Below are 21,773 nucleotides of genomic sequence, written 5' to 3' on the forward strand. Positions count from 1 at the left end.
TATTTAATGAATATAAATTTCCAAAGTACGACTCATGTGTTACAATGGCTTCCCCCCCATACCGTCCCTCCCACCCACAACCCCCCCCTTCCCACTCCCTCTCCCCCTCCATTCACGTCAAGATTCATTTTCGATTATCTTAATATACAGAAGATCAGCCTAGCATACCTTAAGTAAGTATTTCAACAGTTTGCTCCCACACAGAAACATTAAGTGAAAAATAATAGATGATTTTTTTTAAATGATGATGAAATCAGATCAGACCTATTGTCACGTTTAATCCCAGTGAGAGTCAAGTTGGGAATTGATAATTTTTTTTTTTTTTTTTTACAGAAGATCAGTTTAGTGTACATTAAGTAAAGATTTCAATCGTTTGCACCCCCATAGAAACACAAAGTGAAATATACTGTTTGAGTACTCGTTATAGCATTAAGCCTCAGTGTACAGCACGTTAAGGACAGAGATCCTACATGAGGAGTAAGTGCACAGTGACTCCTGCCGTTGACTTCACAAATTGACACTCCTGTTTATGGCATCAGTAATCTCCCTATGCACCAGTTATGAGTTTCCAAGGCTATGGAAGCCCCCTGAGTTCTCCGACTCTTATCTTGTTTGGACACGGTCATAGTCAAAGTGGAGGTTCTCTCCTCCCTTCAGAGAAAGGCACCTCCCTCTTTGAAGACCTGTTCTTTCCACTGGGATCTCACTCACAGAGATCTTTTGCCAGAGTGTCTTGGCTTTCCATGCCTGAAATACTCTCATGGGCTTTTCAGCCAGATCCGAGTGCCTTCAGGGCTGATTCTGAGGCCAGAGTGCTATTTAGGACATCCGCCATTCTATGAGTCTGCTGAGCATCTCACTTCCCATGCTGGACCACCCTCCCCTTTATCCATTCTATCGGTTGGTGTCAGCAGATACTAGACTTGCCCATGTGCTCCCCTTGACTCTCAGTCCTTTCATTATGATCAATTGTGAACTGAAATTGATCACCTGGAATAGCGAGATGGCATTGGCACATGCCACCTTGATGGGATTGAATTGGAATCCCCTGGTATGTTTCCAACTCTACCAATTGGGGCAAGTCAGCCCGAGCATGCCCCAAATTACACATCTCTTCCCTCTCTTATTCCCACTCTTACGTTCAACAGGGATCACATTTCAGTTAATTTTCAACACTCAAGAATAACTGTGTGATACTTACAGAATTAAACCAGTCATATCAAGTAGAACAGACAAAAAAAAAAATACTATGAGGGATAATGTATTAAGTTGTCCATCAGCAGTTAGGGCTATGCTGATCAAGTCACCATTTCTCATAGTGTCCACTTCACTTCAGGAGGTTTCCCCTTTGGTGTTCAGTCAGTTGTCACCGATCAGGGAGAACATATGGTATTTGTCCCTTTGGGACTGGCTTACTTCACTCAGCATGATGTGTTCCAGATTCCTCCATTTTGTTGCAAATGACTGGATTTCGTTGTTTCTTACTGCGGTATAGTACTCTAAAGAATACATATCCCATAATTTCTTTATCCAGTCTACCGTTGATGGGCATTTAGGTTGGTTCCAGGTCTTGGCTATTGTGAATTGAGCTGCAATAAACATTAGGGTGCAGACCGCTTTTTTGTTTATCAATTTAAACTCCTTTGGGTAAATTCCAAGGAGTGGGATGGCTGGGTCGAACGGTAGGGTTATATTCAGGTTTCTGAGGAATCTCCAGACTGATTTCCATAGTGGCTTGACCAGTTTGCATTCCCACCAACAGTGGGTTAGTGTCCCTTTTTCCCCACATCCTCCCCAGCATCTGTTGTTGGTAGATTTCTGTATGTGAGCCATTCTAACCGGGGTGAGGTGAAACCTCATTGTGCTTTTGATTTGCATTTCCCTGATTGCTAGTGACCTTGAACATTTTTTCATGTGCCTGTTGGCCATTTGGATTTCCTCTTTTGAAAAATGTCTATTGAAGTCCTTGGCCCATCTCTTAAGTGGGTTGTTGGTTTTGTTTTTGTGGAGTTTCTTGATCTCTTTGTAGATTCTGGTTATTAACCCTTTATCTGTTGCATAGTTTGCAAATATTTTTTCCCATTCTGTCGGTTGTCTCTTCACTCTCCTGACTGTTTCTTTTGCAGTACAGAAACTTCTCAATTTGATGCAATCCCAATAGTTGATTTTGGCTTTGACTGTCTGTGCCTCCCGGGTCTTTTCCAGAAATTCTTTGCCTGTGCCAATATCTTGAAGGGTTTCTCCAATGTTCTCTAATAACTTCATGGTGTCAGGACGTAGATTTAGGTCTTTAATCCACGTTGAGTGGATTTTTGTGTAAGGTGTAAGGTAGGGGTCTTGCTTCATGCTTCTGCACGTGGAAATCCAGTTTTCCCAGCACCATTTATTGAATAGACTGTCCTTGCTCCAGGAATTAGTTTTAGATCCTTGATCAAATATAAGTTGGCTGTAGATGTTTGGATTGATTTCTGGTGTTTCAATTCTGTTCCATTGGTCTATCCATCTGTTTCTGTACCAGTACCATGCTGTTTTGATTACAACTGCCCTGTAGTATGTCCTGAAGTGTGGTATTGTGATGCCTCTGGCTTTGTTTTTGTTGTACAAGATTGCTTTAGCTATTCGAGGTCTCTTGTGCCTCCATATGAATTTCAGCATCATTTTTTCTAGATCTGCGAAGAATGTCTTTGGTATCTTGATTGGGATTGCATTGAATCTATAAATTGCTTTTGGGAGAATGGACATTTTGATGATGTTGATTCTTCCAATCCATGAGCATGGAAGATTTTTCCATTTTTTGGTATCCTCTTCTATTTCTTTCTTTAAGGTTTTGTAATTTTCATCGTAGAGCTCTTTAACGTCCTTGGTTAAGTTTATTCCAAGGTATTTGATTGTTTTTGTAGCTATTGTGAATGGGATTGACCTTAGCAGCTCTTTCTCAGTCATGGCATTGCTTGTGTATACAAAGGCTGTTGATTTTTGTGCATTGATTTTATATCCTGCCACTTTGCCAAACTCCTCTATGAGTTCCAATAGTCTCTTAGTAGAGTTCTTTGGATCCTCTAAGTACAGAATCATATCGTCTGCAAAGAGGGATAGTTTGACTTCTTCCTTCTTGATTTGTATTCCTTTGATTTCTTTTTCTTGTCTGATGGCTCTGGCTAAAACTTCCAGAACTATGTTAAATAGCAGTGGTGAGAGTGGGCATCCCTGCCTGGTGCCAGATTTCAGTGGAAATGCTTCCAACTTTTCCCCATTCAATAGGATGCTGGCTGTGGGTTTTTTATAAATTGCTTTGATTATATTGAGGAATGTTCCTTCTATACCCAATTTGCTTAGAGTTTTCATCATGAAAGGGTGTTGAATTTTATCAAATGCTTTCTCTGCATCAATTGAGATAATCATATGGTTTTTCTTCTGCAGTCTGTTAATGTGGTGAATCACATTGATTGATTTGCGAATGTTGAACCATCCCTGCATACCAGGGATGAATCCCACTTGGTCTGGGTGTATGATTTTCCTGATGTGTTGTTGTATTCTATTGGCCAGAATTTTATTGAGGATTTTTGCGTCTATGTTCATCAGGGATATTGGTCTGTAATTTTCTTTCAGTGCTGCATCTTTCTCTGGCTTAGGGATTAAGGTGATGCTGGCTTCATAGAAAGAATTTGGGAGGATTCCCTCTTTTTCGATTGTTCTGAATAGTTTGAGAAGAAATGGGATTAGTTCTTCTTTAAATGTCTGGTAGAATTCAGCAGTGAATCCATCTGGTCCTGGGCTTTTCTTTGTTGGGAGGGCCTTTATTACTGTTTGAATTTCTGTTTCAGTTCTGGGTCTATTTAGGTTTTCGATGTCTTCATGGTTCAATTTTGGTAGATTACATGTGTCCAGGAATCTATCCATTTCTGATAGGTTTTCCTGTTTGCTGGCATACAGGTCCTTGTAGTAATTTCTGATGATTCTTTTTATTTCTGTGGTGTCTGTTGTTACGTTTCCTTTTTCATCTCTGATTTTATTGATTTGGGTCTTTTCTCTTCTTTTTTTAGTTAGTTGGGCCAATGGGGTGTCAATTTTGTTTATTTTTTCAAAAAACCAGCTTCTCGCTTGGCTGATTTTTTGTAATGTTTTTTTGGATTCAATCCTGTTAATTTCTTCTCTGGTTTTAATTATTTCTCTTCTCCTACTAGATTTGGGTTTGGTTTGCTGCAGTTTTTCTAGGTCCTGGAGGTGCGCTGAAAGCTCATTTATTTGGTACCTTTCCAATTTCTTGGTATAGGCACCTATTGCTATAAATTTGCCTCTCAATACTGCTTTTGCTGTATCCCATAAGTTTTGATATGTTGTGTTGTTGTCTTCATTTACTTCCAGAAAGTTTTTGATTTCTCTTTTGATTTCTTGAATGACCCAGTGTTCATTCAGGAGCATGTTGTTCAGTCTCCATGTGTTTGCATACTTTCTGGGGTTTCCTGAGTTGCTAATTTCCAGCTTCATCCCGCTGTGGTCTGAGAAGCTGCATGGTATGATTCTAATTCTTTTAAATTTGCTGAGACTTGCTTTATGGCCTAGTATGTGATCAATCCTAGAGAAGGTTCCATGCGCTGCTGAGAAGAATGTGAAGTCTGTAGATGTGGGGTTGAAAGTTCTGTAGATATCTGTTAGATCCATTTGGGCAATAGTGTCAATTAAATCTGCTGTTTCCTTGTTGATCTTCTGTCCGGATGATCTGTCTATTTCTGAGAGTGGAGTATTGAAGTCCCCCAGTACTATTGTATTGGAATCTAAATCTCCCTTTAAGTCCCTTAGCATATCTTTTAAATAGACCGGTGCCCTGTAATTAGGTGCATATACATTTATAATAGTTACATCTTCCTGTTGAATTGAACCCTTAATCATTATATAGTGTCCCTCTTTGTCTCTCTTAACAGTTTTTGTATTAAAGTTTATTTTGTCTGATATTAATATGGCTACCCCTGCTTTTTTTTTTGGTTTCTGTTGGCATGGAATATCTTTTTCCAACCTTTCACTTTCAGTCTGCATGCCTCTTTGTTAGAGAGATGTGTTTCTTGTAGGCAACAAATAGTTGGGTTGTGTTCTGTGAGCCAGTTAGCCAAACGGTGTCTTTTAACTGAAGAATTCAGACCATTAATGTTCAATGTGACTATTGATACGTAGTGACTTTGCCCTGCCATTTTCCCGGAAATATTTTCTAGTCTATGCTTTGAGCTTCCCATGCTCTTTTACTGGTAGGTGTTCTTCCTTTCCCTTCTTTCATATTGATGGCCGTGTTTCTGTGTTTCTGAGTGTAGCACATCTTTAAGTATCTTTTGCAGGGCCGGACGAGTGGCCACAAAGTCTTTCAATTTCTGTTTGCTATGAAAGGTCTTTATTTCACCTTCATTCACAAATGAGAGCTTGGCAGGATATAATATTCTGGGCTGGCAATTTTTCTCTCTTAGCACCTGTGCTATGTCTCGCCATTCCCTCCTAGCTTGTAGGGTTTCTGATGAGAAGTCAGCTGTGAGTCTGATTGGAGATCCTCTGAGAGTAATCTGACGTTTCTCTCTTGCACATTTTAGGATCTTTTCTTTATGTTTCACTGTGGTAAGTTTAATTACCACGTGTCGTGGTGAGGATCTCTTTTGGTCATGTTTATTGGGGGTTCTATGAGCTTCCTGTACTAGGATATCTCTGTCCTTCTCCAAACCTGGAAAGTTCTCTGCTAGTATCTCACTAAAAAGGCCTTCAAATCCTTTCTCTCTCTCCATGCCTTCAGGAACTCCTAGAACTCGAATGTTGGTTTTTTTAATAGTATCCTGTAGATTCCCAACAATATTTTTTAGGTTTCTAATTTCCTCTTCTTTTCTTTGGTTTGACTGTATGTTTTCCTGTGCTCTATCTTCTAAGTCCGATATTCTCTCTTCTGCTTCACCCATTCTGTTTTTAAGGCTTTCTAATGTGTTTGTCATTTGATCTATTGAGCTCTTCATTTCATTTTGATTTCTCTTCACTATTACACTTTCCTGTTCTACTAGTTTCTGAGTTTCATTTTGACTCTTCCTTAAAATTTCGTTTTCACGAGAGAGATTTTCAATCTTGTCCATTAAGGATTTCTGTAGTTCAAGGATTTGCTTTTGAAAACTTCTAAATGTTCTTATCATAAATTTTTTGAAATCCGTATCTTGCATTTCTTCTATCTCATCATCTTCATACTCTTGGCTTGGGGTGTTTTGCTTATTTGGAGGCATCATAGTGTCATCGTTGATCTTGCTCCCTCTATTTCTGTGTTTGTTACTCGGCATAGTTAATTCTTCTTGCGTCACTGTGCGTTTTTTTTTTTTTTTTTTTTTTATACTGTGTCTGTGTTAAGTGGACTGCCTGCTGTTGGAGGAGCCTTGGAGGCTTGAGATGGGTGCGGCCTGAGAGCTCTGCCTGGTTCTTCCTGGTTAAGGGTGTGCAAAGGTGACACCCTCAGGTTATGCGTGGTAAATCTCTCTCTTTTTATTTATTTATTTATTTTATTTATTCAGGGGGTAAGTAACACCGCAGGGCATGGCTGTGCAGAATTGATGGTATTTAGCTTCCAGTCTTTGGCTCCTCTGGACTCCCACTGGGTTGCCTAGGCTACTGAATTGTAGTGACTCAGTTCCTTAGCTCTCCCCGATTGATATGTAAATCCAGAGAGGAGGCCTGCTCTTTGTCTCTTCAAGCCTTGCAGCCTTGTAACCTTTGCAAGGTTAGGGGGAAGAGAAACCCCGAAGCTTTTTTTTTTCCTTCTTTCCGGTAGTGAGTTTGCTGCACTTTCCGGCCCCCCTCTAGATTCTGACCCCTGTTTCCCCACCAATGTCTCGGGTTATTGAGCTCACCTCCCCTTCCAGCGCCGATGTGTGGACTCGGAGCCCTGAGCGTCCCAAGTCTCCCCGCTGTTGTCTGTGTGGCGTGCACTCCCCTTGGAGCACTGGCGTGCCGACCCTGGGGCTTCTGCGGCTGGGTCCTGCGACTTGGCTTCCGCGCGGTGGGCGACCTTGTTCTCCCAGTAGGTCCTCCGATTCACGATTCCCGTGCAATTTTTTCCTGGTTCTTTTTTTCTGCGGCTACCGTAACTCCCCTTTTATTAAACTAAATTTTCCCGGACTATCGGTGCGCGCCCTCACTATTCCGCCATCTTGGCACACCCTAGGCTCTTGTCATGAGTTGCCAAGGCTATGGAAGCCTTTTAAGTTCACTGACTCTTATATTTAGAAAAGGTCATAGTCAAAGTGTAAGTTCTCTCCTCCCTTCAGAGAAAGGTACCTCCTTCTTTGATGACCCGTTCTTTACACTGGGATCTCATATGGAGGCCTTTTGAATCCACCAACTCCATCAGTATTTAGACAAGGCCATGAGCAAAGTAGAAGTTCTCTCCTCCCTTTAGAGAAAAGCACATCTTTTGATGACTACTTCTTTTTGTTGGGATCTCACTCACAGAGATCTTTCATGAGGAATTTATTTATTTATTTATTTTATTTTATTTTTTTTTTTTTTGCCACAGTATCTTGGCCTTCCATGCCTGAAGTGCTCTCGCAGGCTTTTCAGCCAGACCAGGAAGATTAATGGCTGATCCTGAGGTCGGAGTAATACTTAAAGCAATTGTAATTCTATGAGTCTACTGTGTGGACTGCTTTCCGTGTTGGAACATTCTCTCCTTTTCAATTCTTTCTACTACAATTACCCCCACACTTGATCCTATTTATATGGTCATTTAAACACTTAATCTTATCTATATGATTGCTTTAGCACTTAAGATGACATTTTTATCATATGACATTTTATTTGATTTTTTTGTAGCTATTGTGAATGGGATTGGTCTTAAAAGTTCAGTCTTGGAGGCTAGCGCCATGGCTCACTAGACTAATCCTCCGCCTGCGGCGCCAGCACCCCGGGTTCTAGTCCCGGTTGGGGCGCCGGTTCTGTCCTAGTTGCTCCTCTTCCAGTCCAGCTCTCTGCTGTGGCCTGGGAGTGCTGTGGAGGATGGCCCAAGTGCTTGGGCCCTGCACCCACATGGGAGACCAGGAGGAAACACCTGGCTCCTGGCTTCGGATCAGTGCAGTGCGCCTGCCGCAACGCGCCGGCCATAGCAGCCACTTAGGGGGTGAACCAATGGAAAAAGGAAGACCTTTCTCTCTGTCTCTCTCTCTCTCTCTCTCTCACTGCCTAATTCTGCCTGTCAAAAAAAGAAAAAAAAAAAGAAGTTCAGTCTTGGGGCTGGCATTGTGGCATAGTGGGTAAAGCTGCCACCTGCAGTGCTGGCATCCCATATGGGCACCGCTTCAAGTCCTGGCTGCTCCACTTCTAATCCAGCTCTCTGCTATGGCCTGGGAGGGCAGTGGAGGACGGCCCAAGTCCTTGGGCCCCTATATCCTAGTGGGAGACCTGGAAGAAATGCCTGGCTCCTAGCTTCAGATTGGCACAGCTCTGGCCATTGCAGCCATCTGGGGGATGAACCAGCAGATAGAAGACCTCTCTCTCTCTGCCTCTCCTCTTCTGTGTTACTCTGATGTTCAAATAAATAAGTAAATCTTTAAAAGTTCAGTCTCAGCCTTGGAATTGCCTGTGTATACCAAGCTGTTGATTTTTGTGTATTGATTTTATACCCTGCTACTTTACAAATCTCTTCTATGAGTTCCAATAGTCTCTTGGTGGAGTTTTTTGGATCACCAATATATAGAATCATGTTATCTGCAAATAGGGATAGTTTGACTTCCTCCTCCCCAATCTGTATCCCTTTGATTTCTTTTTTTTTGCCTAATGGCTCTGGATAATACTTCCAGGACTATATTGATTAGCAATGGTGAGAGTGGGCAGCCTTGTCTCATACCAGATCTCAGTAGGAATGCTTCCAACTTTTCCCCATTCAATAGGACGCTGGTCATGGATTTGTCATAAATTGCCTTGATTGTGTTGAGGAATGTTCCTTTTGTACCCAATTTGCTTAAAGTTTTCATCATGAAAGGGTGTTGTATTTTATCAAATGTTTTCTCTTCATCTATTGAGATAATCATGTGGTTTTTGTTCTTCAGTTTGATAATGTGATGTATCACATTAATTGATTTGTGAATATTGAACCATCGATGCATACCAGTGACACATCCCACTTGGTCTGGGTGGATGATCTTTCTGATGTGTTGTTGGATTTGATTGGATAGAATTTTGTTGAGGATTTTGCATCTATGCTCATCAGGAAAATTTGTCTGTAATTCTCTTTCTCTTGCATATTTTTCAGGTTTAGGAATTAAGGTGATGCTGGTTTTGTAGGAAGAATGTGGGAGGATTCCCTCCCTTTCAATTGTTTTGAATAACCTGAGAAGAATTGGAGTTAGTTCTTCTTAAATGTCTCGTAGTAATCCACAGTGAACTATCCAGTCCTGGGCTTTTCTTTGTTGGGAGGGTCTTTATTACTAATTCAGTTTTCACCTGGTTATGGGTCTCTATAAGGTTTTCTATGTCTTCATGGCTCAATTTAGGTAGGTTGTATATGTCCAGGAACCTATCCATTTCTTCTAGGTTTCCCAGTTTGTTGGCATACCAGATTAAATCTTCTTAAGTACATTCCATGAATATAGCCCCTCTAGATTTTATAGATTATAAAAATTACACATTGATCTCAGAATATAAGGAGCAAGTAATCTAGTTGAGAAGTGGGGCATGCATGCAAAATGGTTATAGAACAAACTTCTTAAAGTAAGGTGCTAAATGTATTTAACTACTTTTAATAAGCATTTATTGAAAACCAAGCATTTTTGTAGTTTATGTGAGAAATGAAAATAAGTGCCCTCTACACACTATGAAAAGTACTGGTACACATATTTGAGTCTAAACCTCACTTTTCTCAAGACCTCCATTCATAGAGTAGTTGACCTAATGTACAGTCTCAATGCAATGTGAATTTTCCTTTTCTTATAACCTAAATTCTATTTCTTTCTTGTAAATTATTCAGAACTGAACCCTGGTCCCACGAACTGTGTGAAACCTTAATGATTTTAGTCCATCTTGTTTACAAAATGTCAGAGGCAGAGATGGTGAGGATAGAAAGAAAGTATTTTCTGTGTAAGACGTTAGTCAGCCTGAGGTTTCTTACTGGGATTACAGAATCCAAGTAGTGTCATTCTGGGTAGTCATTTGGCTATGAGATTTAGATATTGGTAAATATATATTTGATAATCTGGGTTAGAAACTTCTGCCTCCACCCCGCTCAATTATTAATCAAGCACCTGCTTTGAATGAGGCATTGTTCTAGGGTTGCTGTTAGAATAAAGAAGCCAAGTCTCTTCAGTTGTAGACCAATAGTCTAGGGAGAAGCACAGATAAGAATCAATATATTAATTTATATAGTGGTAAATGAAATGAAAATAGAGCAAGATAGTCTGTTATAGAGTGACTGGGAGGGGTCACTGCTTTCGGCAGTATTCATGGACATACATCAGAGATGTGTTAGACCAAGATTGAGCGAAGTCATTAGGAAGGGGCACAGAATGGCCTTGAAGAACAAGCAGGAGTGAGGCCTTCCAGGCAAAAGTCTGGGACAGAGAAAAGTATGGGTGTGTGGGAATAAAAAGGAAGGAAGAAGTTGAGGAGAAAGGCAGAGGGCTAGCCTATTGGCCCTTGGGAATAACAGGAAATAAATTGGATGTGTGGAGTCCAATCCAAATGGCTTTCATTTATTGAGTTGTGTCTTTGAACAAGGGGGTGTCCAAATAAATAGCTGAAAAGCTACTTGAAATGATGGCTAAAAGCCACACTTTCAGAGTCTTGAGCAGATTGAGAAAAACAAAAGTTATTCCAATAGGAAAATGTGTACAGAATAGATTGATCCCAAGGAGCACTGAAGTCAGGAAAGCCACTAGAGAGCACTGCAGCCGTCTAGTGATGTAGATGGCATGTGTGCAGCATGTTTTCTTTCATACTCCATCTATCCATTCATCTAGACATATCTACTGAGCATTTGTTAGGTTCTAAGTGGAATGCAAAGCATCAGACACACAACAGTGATTCAACCAGAGACAGTTCCAATCCTCATAGAGATCCTCGTCTAGTGGAGGAGCAGGCACTGGTCAAGGAATCAAAAAACTAGATGTCTAGTTTCAAGCTATGATAAGCACCTTAGAAGACAAGAGTATTATGGAGACATATAAATCAGGGACTGATTTCATGTAATGGTGAGTAAGGCTGTCCTGATAGACTCTGGAGCTGAAATTTGGGACTGAATAATTATTGATTAGAAGAGGCCATGGGGGAGGCAGGGAAGGAGTGAGAACATCCCCAGCCAAAGAATGGTATGTTCTGCATCCACATAGCTGAGGGGAATGGGCTGCTTAGAGATCTGTACATGGCTGGTATAGTTGGAACACAGAGCATGAATTGGTAATTGGTATGAGATTATGAATTGGTGGTCCAAACCCTAGGGAGCTTATACTCTACAGCTGGAAGTTTAGATGTCACCCATCAAAGCAATGGAACCCACTGAAAGATGTGAGACAGGGGAATGTGAATGTGGGCAGGGATGATATGAGAGCAAATGCATGTTTCAAGAGCCTCGGGTGATTTCTGACGCCATAAATAAGAGTGCCAATTGTTGAATCAACAACGGGAGTCACTGGGTACATGCTCCCCACGTGGGATCTCTGTCCTTAATGTGTTTTACTATGAAACTTAAAAACAACGCTACTAGTCGAACAATACCCTATACCTTGTGCGGTTGTGTGAGGGCAGCCTGTTGAAATCCTTGCTTAGTATATACTAAGTTGATCTTCTGTATATGAAGGTAATTGAAAATGAAACTCGATGAAGGGCAGGATGAGAGAGGGTGTGGGAGAGGGGAGGGCCGCGGGAGGGAGGGAGGTTGTGTGTGTGGGGGCACAACAATACAAAAGTTGTACTTTGTAAATTCACATTTATTAAATAATAAAAAGAATAAAAAAAGAAAATAACCACTTTAGCATCAGTAAAATAGAGGGAAACGAGCAAGACTGGCTGCAGAGAAACTCCTGTAGGAGTAGGGTTGTGGCTCTGTTGATGGGGAGGAGAATGGATCTAAAAGATAATTAAAGGGACAATCAGTAGGCACAGGCAACAGGACTTGGATATATGGTGTGCCAGGGACATGTAGCATGAAGACGACTTCTGGATTTCTGGCTTGTGCATATAGATAGTGTCTTCATAGCAACCCGTGAAGGTAATGATTATCCCATTTTATGTTCATCTGAGGTTCTAGGTAGTTAATACAATGTGTTTCAGGGAACATCATTAATGTCAACTAGGTAGGACTCAAATTTACTTCAGAACTTGGGTTCTTCTGAACCTGTCCTTCTGAGTTGATTGCAGGAGTAAGGACTGTGGCTCAGTGATGGTGACATAGTAGCTTTGGTCTTTGTATCTCAGATCCAAAGAATCCTATCATTTGAGCATGATAGGGGAGGGATTGTAGAGAATTCCTGGTGTTTTTCTTCTGTGACTGTGACCAATAGTGGGGAATGTATTTTACACTGCTTATCAGGCACAGAGTGAGAAAGAGAATGGAAACAAAAGTTTCCTCAAACAGCATTACTATGTTGACATGAAATGCAGTGTGTTACTTCTTGGTGCTACTTTCTTGCATAAGAAAATGCTGGTTGCTGCACATAACATTGATTTATGAGCTACTTATGAGTTGTTTGAAAAGCATAGATCTAATTCCCTTCATTATTAGATGCGAATCTGAGGCCCAGACTGGGAAAGGATTTTTTTCAAGATCTCACAGGCCCATGTGAGTGATTCCCTGGCTTAGTCCAATGCTCACTCTTCCCATTGGACAATTTGGCTTTGTCAGCTTCATGAATAAAACTGGCTGACAGTTTTAGGGAAAAACAGCTATTGATAATTTTTAACTTAATGGCATTTAGTTTGTTTCTTCCTGTAGTTTCACACACAGGTTAGGCCCTCCAGGACCAATTACATAAACAGTGCAAGATTTTATTTGAAAAGAAAAGGACATGGATGCATCAAGATAGTAGTGTGTAATCTTTGATTCTGAGGAAGACTAATAAAAAAGCCACAGAAAATGGAAAGCAATTATCAGAGAGGTGATAAAAAATATACTTACGAAGCTACCTGGAAGCCAAGGGACAATTGTGAGACCAAGAAGAAAGACCAAATCTTTATGCTTAGCAAAAATGCCAGGTAGAGAGCAGAAATCTTGAGTGATGTTTTCAAGATCAGATACTGTATCCATGAGTGAAGTTTAAACATAAATGGAACACAGGAGATAAAAAGCCTTAGGTAGTTAATATTGAAAAATGGGCGGACATTTTAGAAAAAAATTAACAGAGCTACCAGACTTAAGGATTTAATAAAATGAAAATTTGAAGTTTGCTTGGCTGAAGTGAATTCACTAGCTTACAGTAAGATTAAGAGAGAAGACAGAAAAAGATTTGCTTCCTTCTTTTTACACCTCGTCCTATGACCTTGACAGAAATATAAATTAGTTGTTTAAAATCCTGACTAGTTGCTGGATATTTTCCCCGTATATAAGCACAAGTGAGACTTAGGAAGCCCTGAAACAGCTAGGACAGGAGAAAGGAAGGCCCGGGAGTCTGATGGTGGAGGAATCAGAAAACGGCGAAAAGACTGGATGGGGAAGCTTCTTGTTCTAAAGACCAACCTGGGGAGGGGGTCAGGGTTGGGCCTGAGGGAAGAGAACTATTGTTGCTTCTAAGCATAGCCTTGGAGGGACCCTTATGTGCACACCCACCCAGCAAGTATTTCCTGAACCCTTGCTAGGTGTCAGATGCTGTGCAAGGCTCTGGAGACACAATTTATGAAGACAGTTGGTTTTTGTCCTTTAGGTGTCTGTAGCCTACTAGGGAGGCAAAGGCTATTCCAAACGGTTTCATGTGTGCTGCACAGAAGAGGCACAAGGTGCTAGGGAAGCAGACAAAAGGCACCTGACTTGGTCCTGGTGTGTCAGGAAAGACTTTCTGGATGAATGATATGAGTAGGATAAGTAGAAGCTAGGCAGAAGAAGGGTGAAGCAGATAGACTTATTTGTTTCAAAGAATACACAATAAAATCATATCTTTATAAAGCAATACAACTAGCACATAATGAGCAGTTTTAAATATTTTATTATTGTCATTTACAGACACTGGTCTAATGGTATCTTTCTTTTGATTTCCCATATAAAACAACCAAATCACACAATGTTGCCCCAAATACAGCTCATAGAATATTCCTGTTTCATTGTCTACAATCATTTTAAAGGCCTACAAAATACTGATGCTTCCTGTTGCAATTCATTTTACTTGCAGAAGAAAACTGCGAGTAAGATATATGAAAACTGCAGAACATGTCATACATAGAGTTCTCTTCATGTAAGGAAAATGTAAACTAGAATCTGAGTAATAGAAATGAAAGGAACTACAGAGATCATCTGATCCATCCTTCCCTTTATCATGTGAGAAAACTAGGTGAGCCATTTGTGAAAACAATGTTGTTAGTTAGTAACAGAGACTGGACTAAACAGTAGGTGTTCAATATCCTTTTCCTCTGTACCATGCTGCCACTTCTAACAATTTTTTCAAAGCTCTCCATTTTAATATGAAATTATATTAATGTTGTTGCCTTAATGTTAATTCTAATTATTGCCTTTGAAATTTTCATGGACTTCCTTTTATGTTTTTATTCCCTCCAAGAATATACAATTATGTGTTTATTAATTTTCTTGAACATTTTACCTTACATTAGGAGCAAAGAGTACATATAATACTGTTAACCATTTCCATTATGAAACCTTAGTTTATTATTTGCAGTAGATGAGCATATTTTTAATGTCATTTGTACTCTGCTAGGTTAAGGCCTCATATAATACTGTACCCTTGGCAGGAATATTAAATTAGGTATTAACTGAAGACCTGGGAGAATGTCCTGTAGTTAATAATCTAAATAATGCTTTCCTTATAACATGCTCGTGGCTGCTACTGAGGTAATGTTCTTTCATGGTTATTATTGCTGCACAGTTATGTTCACATGCTCCGTTTAAAGCTATATAATTAGCAAACCCTTTGAAATAAAACTAAAATGCTCTTCTGGGCTATTCTTCCTTTTGCTTACAGTTCCCTCAGAAGTCTGTAGTGCTAACATTGATTCCTCTGCCCACCTGCTAGCTTTCTTATTCTTAGGCATCTCAGAAATACTGTAATTGTCTGTCATTCTCTCCACATGGGAGCCATCCACATCCCATGGCTGTCTCAGTGAGAATCCACTGGATAGGGATTTTTTTTTTCCAATGATACCCTTTTCCCACTGGATTCTTCCCCTTGTTCAGTGTGCATTCTGAAAAGCCCTGTTTCACTTTATTGCTTAGATACTGATTGCTGCTGAGCCCATTTCTCATTGTCAAAATCTCACAACTCTAGATTCAATACTTTTTTCCCTTTTGGTACAGTTACAATTATAGATGCTATGAATTATTGACTTCAGGTAAACAAACATTTAAGGGTCCCTGGCCACTCCCATGATTGCAATATTAAATAGAAGTAGTTTGGTTTCCAAAAGTTGGTGTGTTATCCTAGATTTTTTGTTTGTTCATGTGCTATTTGATGTCTAGAACCCATTGGCTTTTGATTGTTGAACTTGCAGCTATTTCCAGCTGTTTCAGGATGCTATGGTGCATGCATCCCTTTGACGAGTATCAGTAATCTTTTCTGGAGGACAAAAGCAGAATCAATTTAGACTTATGACACCAAGGAATACCTATATTGGTGGATAAACTGGTTACCTCAGTTTGATTTATCTGAGTTTCTTTTTTTTTTCTTTTGGCTATACTTGCCTTCAGAAACAGAAGTTTTCTTTTAGGTATTTGTTTTTGCTTTTGCTTCTTTAGTTCATTTGACATCATATATGCAAAGACTATTCAATAGTAGTTCTCATAAGTTACTCTCAAATCAAAAGATGAGAAATGTAGCTCCAAAACTTATTTCCATTTAAATTTACAGTAGTCTCAGTGCTCAGAAAAGACTGAATGTATGCTTGTTTTCTTTCCTTAAAAGCATATTTTATTTTTATTTGAAAGGCAGGGCTAGGGACCGGGGAAGAGCTTCCATATGTTGTTTCATTCTGGAAATCCCCACCACTCCCGGAGCTGGACAAGGTTGAAGCCAGGAGTCTGGAACTCAATCCAAATTTTCCACTTGGGTGACAGAGATCCAAGTTCTCAAGCCATCCCTTGCTATCTCTCATGTCATGCATTATTAGGAGGCTGGAATGGAAGAGGAATGGGGTCTCGACTCACACCCAAGCACACTGATATGAGATACAGGCATCCTAAGTGGCAACTTAACCAGCATGCCAAACCCCTGCCTCTGATATTTCTTTTTTCAATAATTTGATGCATCCCAAACTTTCCCTCCTACTATCTTAGAAACTTGAGACTACAGAGTTTATAATAAGTTGTCTTTTGGGGCATACATTTTATGTTTTTTTTTTTAAATGTTAAACATACAAAAAGTTCTGTTGACTTAGATTTGATTTCATCTAAACTCAAACCTACTCTCATTTGCCCTTCGAATAATGTTGAGAATCCCAGAAATCATATCATTCTCTGTGTTGATATTATATAGCTCTGAAGTTAAAATTAAAGGAGTGTAACTATACGATTTTTACATCTACAAACTTTAACAGTATTTTATTAATAGCATCAATTAACCAGTCAGTATTGTAATAATTCAATTTTGTTTTTCATTTGGATTATTCAAATCAGAATCTAAACATAATCCACATCACATTGGTTGATTTACTTCCTAGATCTTTCAGTTCATAACCATTCTTCCCTTATTTTGTGTATGTGTGATTTTCAGTCTCTTAAACTTTCTCAGATGTCAGTTTTGATGATTATGTCCCCATATGCAATTGTCCAATATGTTTTTTGGGTGGCTGAAACACCTATGGCTTAATAGGTAGATCTAGAGATTTGATCTGATTCATGATTTTCTTTGCCAAGAAAAAAAAAGAAAGAAAATCATAGGAATCCTGTATGCTTCCATTGAGGCAAAATGTCCGCTTCTTTCTTTCTGATGTTAAGATTATCCAGGGTGTTCAGTTGTTGCCAGATCCATTCATTGGAAAGTTTTCCATTAACTGTTAATGATCATTAATGGATACTGAAAACTTTACTAGGATCTATTTCTTCAGCTATTTCAACATAGTGTATTCTAATATTAACATTAGGTTGGTGAATTAAATATATTATATAATATTAACATTATTTTGATGAATTAAATATTAAATTAAATACATATTACATTATTTCAATGAATTAAATAAATGAAAAGTGACCAGAAGTACCCATGATGTTTTAGTGCTCTGCTAATGTAAGGTATAGTATAGAGGGAAGGCAGATACATGGATTGTGTTCTTAGTGGAAATAATATTTTGAAAATAATTAAATAGGAGTTGTGTCTGGGAAGTGAAATAAGCAAAGAGAGGAGCATCAGTTGGGATATGTTTCATGGAAAATGTGAATAATGAGCATTTTATAAAATAGGAGGTACTTGAGTACATTCCAAATGTGGAATCACTCCATGAAGCTAAGAATAAAAATGGCCATGTAAGTGAGGGCACAAGAGGAAACTTAACTAGAGATTACATGGGGCACAGTTGGGAGTGGGAACACCAACTTATTTAAATCCTAGAATTCTCAATTGAAAGTCACCCTTGTGAACTCTCTGGTCTTGTTCTAAATATATTTGCTGGGAGGATTGAATAATCTAGGGACCTACAATCAAGCTCAAAGGGTTGGAAATTGATTTGTTATGAAATAAACTCAGCTGAGTTATTATTTTCCACAAATGGGAAATATAAAGTCATGTAGATAAATGATTTTTTAAAATCTAAACTACAAGGTATCTTTTGGTTCCACAGCTGAAGCCAGGATATTTATAAAGGAGAGGCAAGGTGCTCAGGGTTTGATGTGAAATTGTATCAAAATTACAGATGGTAAGCTTAATTTTGGAAATATTGGGGTTTTAAGTGCACATGTGAATAGCCAAGTATTTCACAATTTGTTATAGGATTAGATTGTGGAATAAAAGAGCTGGTAATATAAATTTTATAGTCAGATACAGAGAAGCACTAAATGTATAGAAGAGGATAAGTACATGAAATACTGATTCCAGTGAGAGGGGCTGGGGGTATTAATGTAGACACAGTAAGTAGGATGAACAGAGTGTTGTCCGTTGGTGGAGAAGCCAGGGAGACCACGGTGATGACCTGGAAAGGAAAGAGATTTACATAGGAAGCGAGGGTCAAGAAGGTCAGGCAGCACTGAGAGGGCAAAAATGAGGGGGAGTTGAGAACAGTTCTTTGGATATTCAGGGGGGAGGAGAGAGGAGGAATATCACCAGCAATACTGGACAAGACATTTGATTTTCACTGGAGCAACTTACAGATAGAAGATGAATTACAGAAAAAAAAAGGTTGTAAACAGGAGGCTGGGTCAGAAGGTGCAGGTGATCTGTCTAGGCATGGGGTTCTAAAGAAGGCAAATATGATGCCATGATAAGCTGCTGGTGGGGAAACTGAACTGTATTTCTTATTTATTTATTTATTCATTTGAAAGTCAGAGTTACATAGAGAGAAGAGAGGCAGAGAGAGATCTTCCATTCAATGGTTCACTCCCCAGTTGGCTTCAACTGCGCCGATCTGAAGCCAGGAGCTTCTTCTGGGTCTTCTATGCGGGTGTAGGGGCCCAAGGACTTGGGCCATCTTCCACTGTTTTCTCAGGCCATAGCAGAGAGCTGGATGGGAAGTGGAGCAGCTGGGTCTCGAACTGGCGCCCATATGGGATGCCGGCTCTTCAGGCCAGGATGTTAACCCACTGAACTACAGCACTGGCCCTGAACTGTATTTCAAAACAAGGAGTAGGAAGCTCTTTAGTTTTGTTAAACAGGACAAAATTTTGAATATAAATGCAAAGAGAGGTTAACTATTTAAAGTCACTTTAATCATATTTGTAGGACATTTTATTCAGTTTTACTTTACATATTAATAAATGATACTTATATCAAATATGTGAGAAAGTAGACATTTAATTGGGAATGCTAGTTCTTTTACTTTTCTAAAAAGAAGTTTGCACATCTCCACATTTCTCTTCTTGCTGTTTTCTCAGTCAGGTGTGTAATGGACCATATACATCCTTTTATTCCATTAGTTTCATTGGTTTCCTGCTTACAAAGACCCCATGTGTTTATTGCAAAAATGTCCCTCACAGAAGTTTAAGCATAAACTTGTTTAATTCAATGAAATTAGATATTCCCATGTTGATAGATCTTTCTGTTCATACACAGATGATCTTTCACATTAATGAGATCGGAAAATGCAATTTTACATTTGAGTTTAGTTAATATGTTGCAAACATTTATGTCAATAGTTATAGAAACTTAGCACTCTTTCTCAGTGGAAATCATTACATGAAGGTACCATAGCTAATTAAAGCTTTTTTTTTTGGAAGATACATTTGGGGATTCATTAATTATTTTTTCTTTCAAAAAATTAGTGTTTAGGATAAGTGCCATTTTTTTAAACCTAGAAACATTCAAGGGATGCAAACGTCATGCATTTCACATATACAAATTTAGGAATACAGCGATTCTTCCCACCCTACCTCCCTCCTTTCTTCCTCTCTCCTCTGTTGCCAGACATTTAAGCTTTTCTCAGTATTTCTATTTTAAGCAGCAATGCAGTGAACATTCCCGTGAGTATATTTTTTGTGCACTTGTACAGCTGATTTAATTGTCTTTGAATAATTTCCTAGAAGTATGGTTGTGGGTCAAAGGCACATGTATTTTATGTTGTTATACATATTGCCATATTTCCTAGTACCCTACAGGAAGACTATATCAAGTGTGTTACTACTGATAACACATCAGTACCCAGAAAATTCCTTTCAATTTCTTAAAATTTTTCATCTTAATTCAGGTTCATTTTGCTTACCATGAGGCCGAAATATATCAGTAGCTCTTAAACTTTTTAAAATCTTAGGACCATGAGAATTCTTGAAAGTTGTTTGACATACTTTCTAGAGAAGCACATGTGGAAAAAATATAGAAAGTTTTATATACTATTTATGGGAATTCACAGTTCCACAGCTCCTATGAAGTCAAATCACAGACTTTTTAGAATTTTACCATGAATCCAGGTGAAAAATTTCTGAGAGACTTTAAAGCTTTTGCCTTTTAACACTTAGCACCCGCATGTCTTACACTTGCAAGTCACATATGCATGTGCACACAGAAATTAAATATGCATGTGAACAAAATTTGACATCTGCTTAGTACAGAACCTAGTCTCATGTGAAATCACTTAGTGTGCATAATTACTTGAACAAAATAATTTTACTTCAGGTACTTCAATGGCGAGCCCACCAGGAAGAGGTAGCAATGTTGGAAATGGAAATTTCTGAGAGAAGAAGAGAAAAGGAAAAGGAGAGAGAGAAACTGTGGAAGAAGAAAGAATTGTTACAGAGAGAAGAGAAGAAAGAAAAGGTAAAAAATCAATCACCTCATATCAAGCCTTAACCTTGGTGTTTGGCAGGGAGTGCTCATCGGTGATTCTGAGATCATTTATAAGAATCTAGTGTAGTCTTGCTGTAGTTTGTTTGGGCTTCAACAGTTTGTGGACAAGGAGAATCCACTTTGTGGACCTGCATGAGCATAGGTACCTGTGATAAGAATAGATGCTCTAAGTAAAAATCCAACAAAGTTTGTAAGTGTTAAGTCTTGTGCTAGGGAGGAAAATTACAAAGACTAGAAGGTGCTGGAATAGCATTTTAGTTCATGGCAAGGTGACTACTGATTGTGGAGAAAATGTAGTTATTGGTAGAATATGCTAGAATATACTTATTATTTACTAGATGTTTTTTCATTTACTGACAACTCACAATTCTTCTTTTGAGCAAATGTCATAATCTTAAAGGTATTCACTAAAACACTACTAGTAGCAACAATTGTTGATACTCTATGGAAGACAGGTACATTTGAGGGTTATTTTTGTTTTAAAAACTTATGTAGGGGCCTGCACTGTGGTGTAGCAGGTAAAACTGCCACCTGCTGTGCCAGCATTCCATATGGGTGCCAGTTCAAGTCCCAGCTGCTCCACTTCTGATCCCGCTCTCTGCTATAGCCTGGGAAAGCAGAAGAGGGCCCAAATCCTTGGGCCCCTGCACCTGCTTTGGAGACCCAGAAGAAGCTCCTGGCTCCAGATTGATGCAGCTCTTGCCATTGTGGCAATTTGGGGAGTAAACCTAGAACCTCTCTACCTCTCGCTACCCTTCTCTCTGCTTCTGCCACTTTGTAACTCTGCCTTTCAAATAAATCAATCTTTAAAAAATATATATATGAACCATTTAGGCATTTGTATTTGTTTCCACAAAACTTATAAAATTTGCAGTAAAAATATTTGTTAAAAAATTAACTAGGGAGTGTGTGTTCTGTATTAGAGTGCCTGGGTTTGATTCCTGGCTCTGGCTTCTGATTCTAGCTTCTTGTCAGTACAGATCCTGGGAGGCAGCAGTGATAATTCAAGTAATTGAGTTCCTGCCACCCACATGGAAGATCTGGATTCAGTATGTGGCTCCCATCTTTGACCCCAGCTATTGTGAGCATTTGGGGAGTTAACCTGTGAACGGGAGCTTTGACTTACCCTGCCTGCCCCACAAATAAATAGGAGATATAAAAGAATATTAGACTTATTTGTCAAAGTTTTATGGAGTT

General features: G+C 39.2%; 1 protein-coding gene across 4 annotated transcripts in view; it reads left to right on the forward strand.

Moving 5' to 3' along the window:
• CCDC148 (coiled-coil domain containing 148) overlaps positions 1 to 21,773 on the forward strand; it is a 314,500-nt gene that overhangs the window by 193,114 nt on the left and 99,613 nt on the right. For all 4 annotated transcript variants that reach the window (XM_051849517.3, XM_051849516.3, XM_051849521.3 and 1 more), the window contains one exon: positions 20,406 to 20,546. In XM_051849517.3, the coding sequence (XP_051705477.3) occupies positions 20,406 to 20,546 (141 nt within the window). The remainder of the gene's footprint in view (positions 1 to 20,405; positions 20,547 to 21,773) is intronic.

The sequence above is a fragment of the Oryctolagus cuniculus genome, chromosome 3 (genome assembly GCF_051225735.1).
Source record: "Oryctolagus cuniculus isolate XC-2025 breed Fujian yellow rabbit chromosome 3, ASM5122573v1, whole genome shotgun sequence".
In the NCBI taxonomy this organism is placed as follows: domain Eukaryota; kingdom Metazoa; phylum Chordata; class Mammalia; order Lagomorpha; family Leporidae; genus Oryctolagus; species Oryctolagus cuniculus.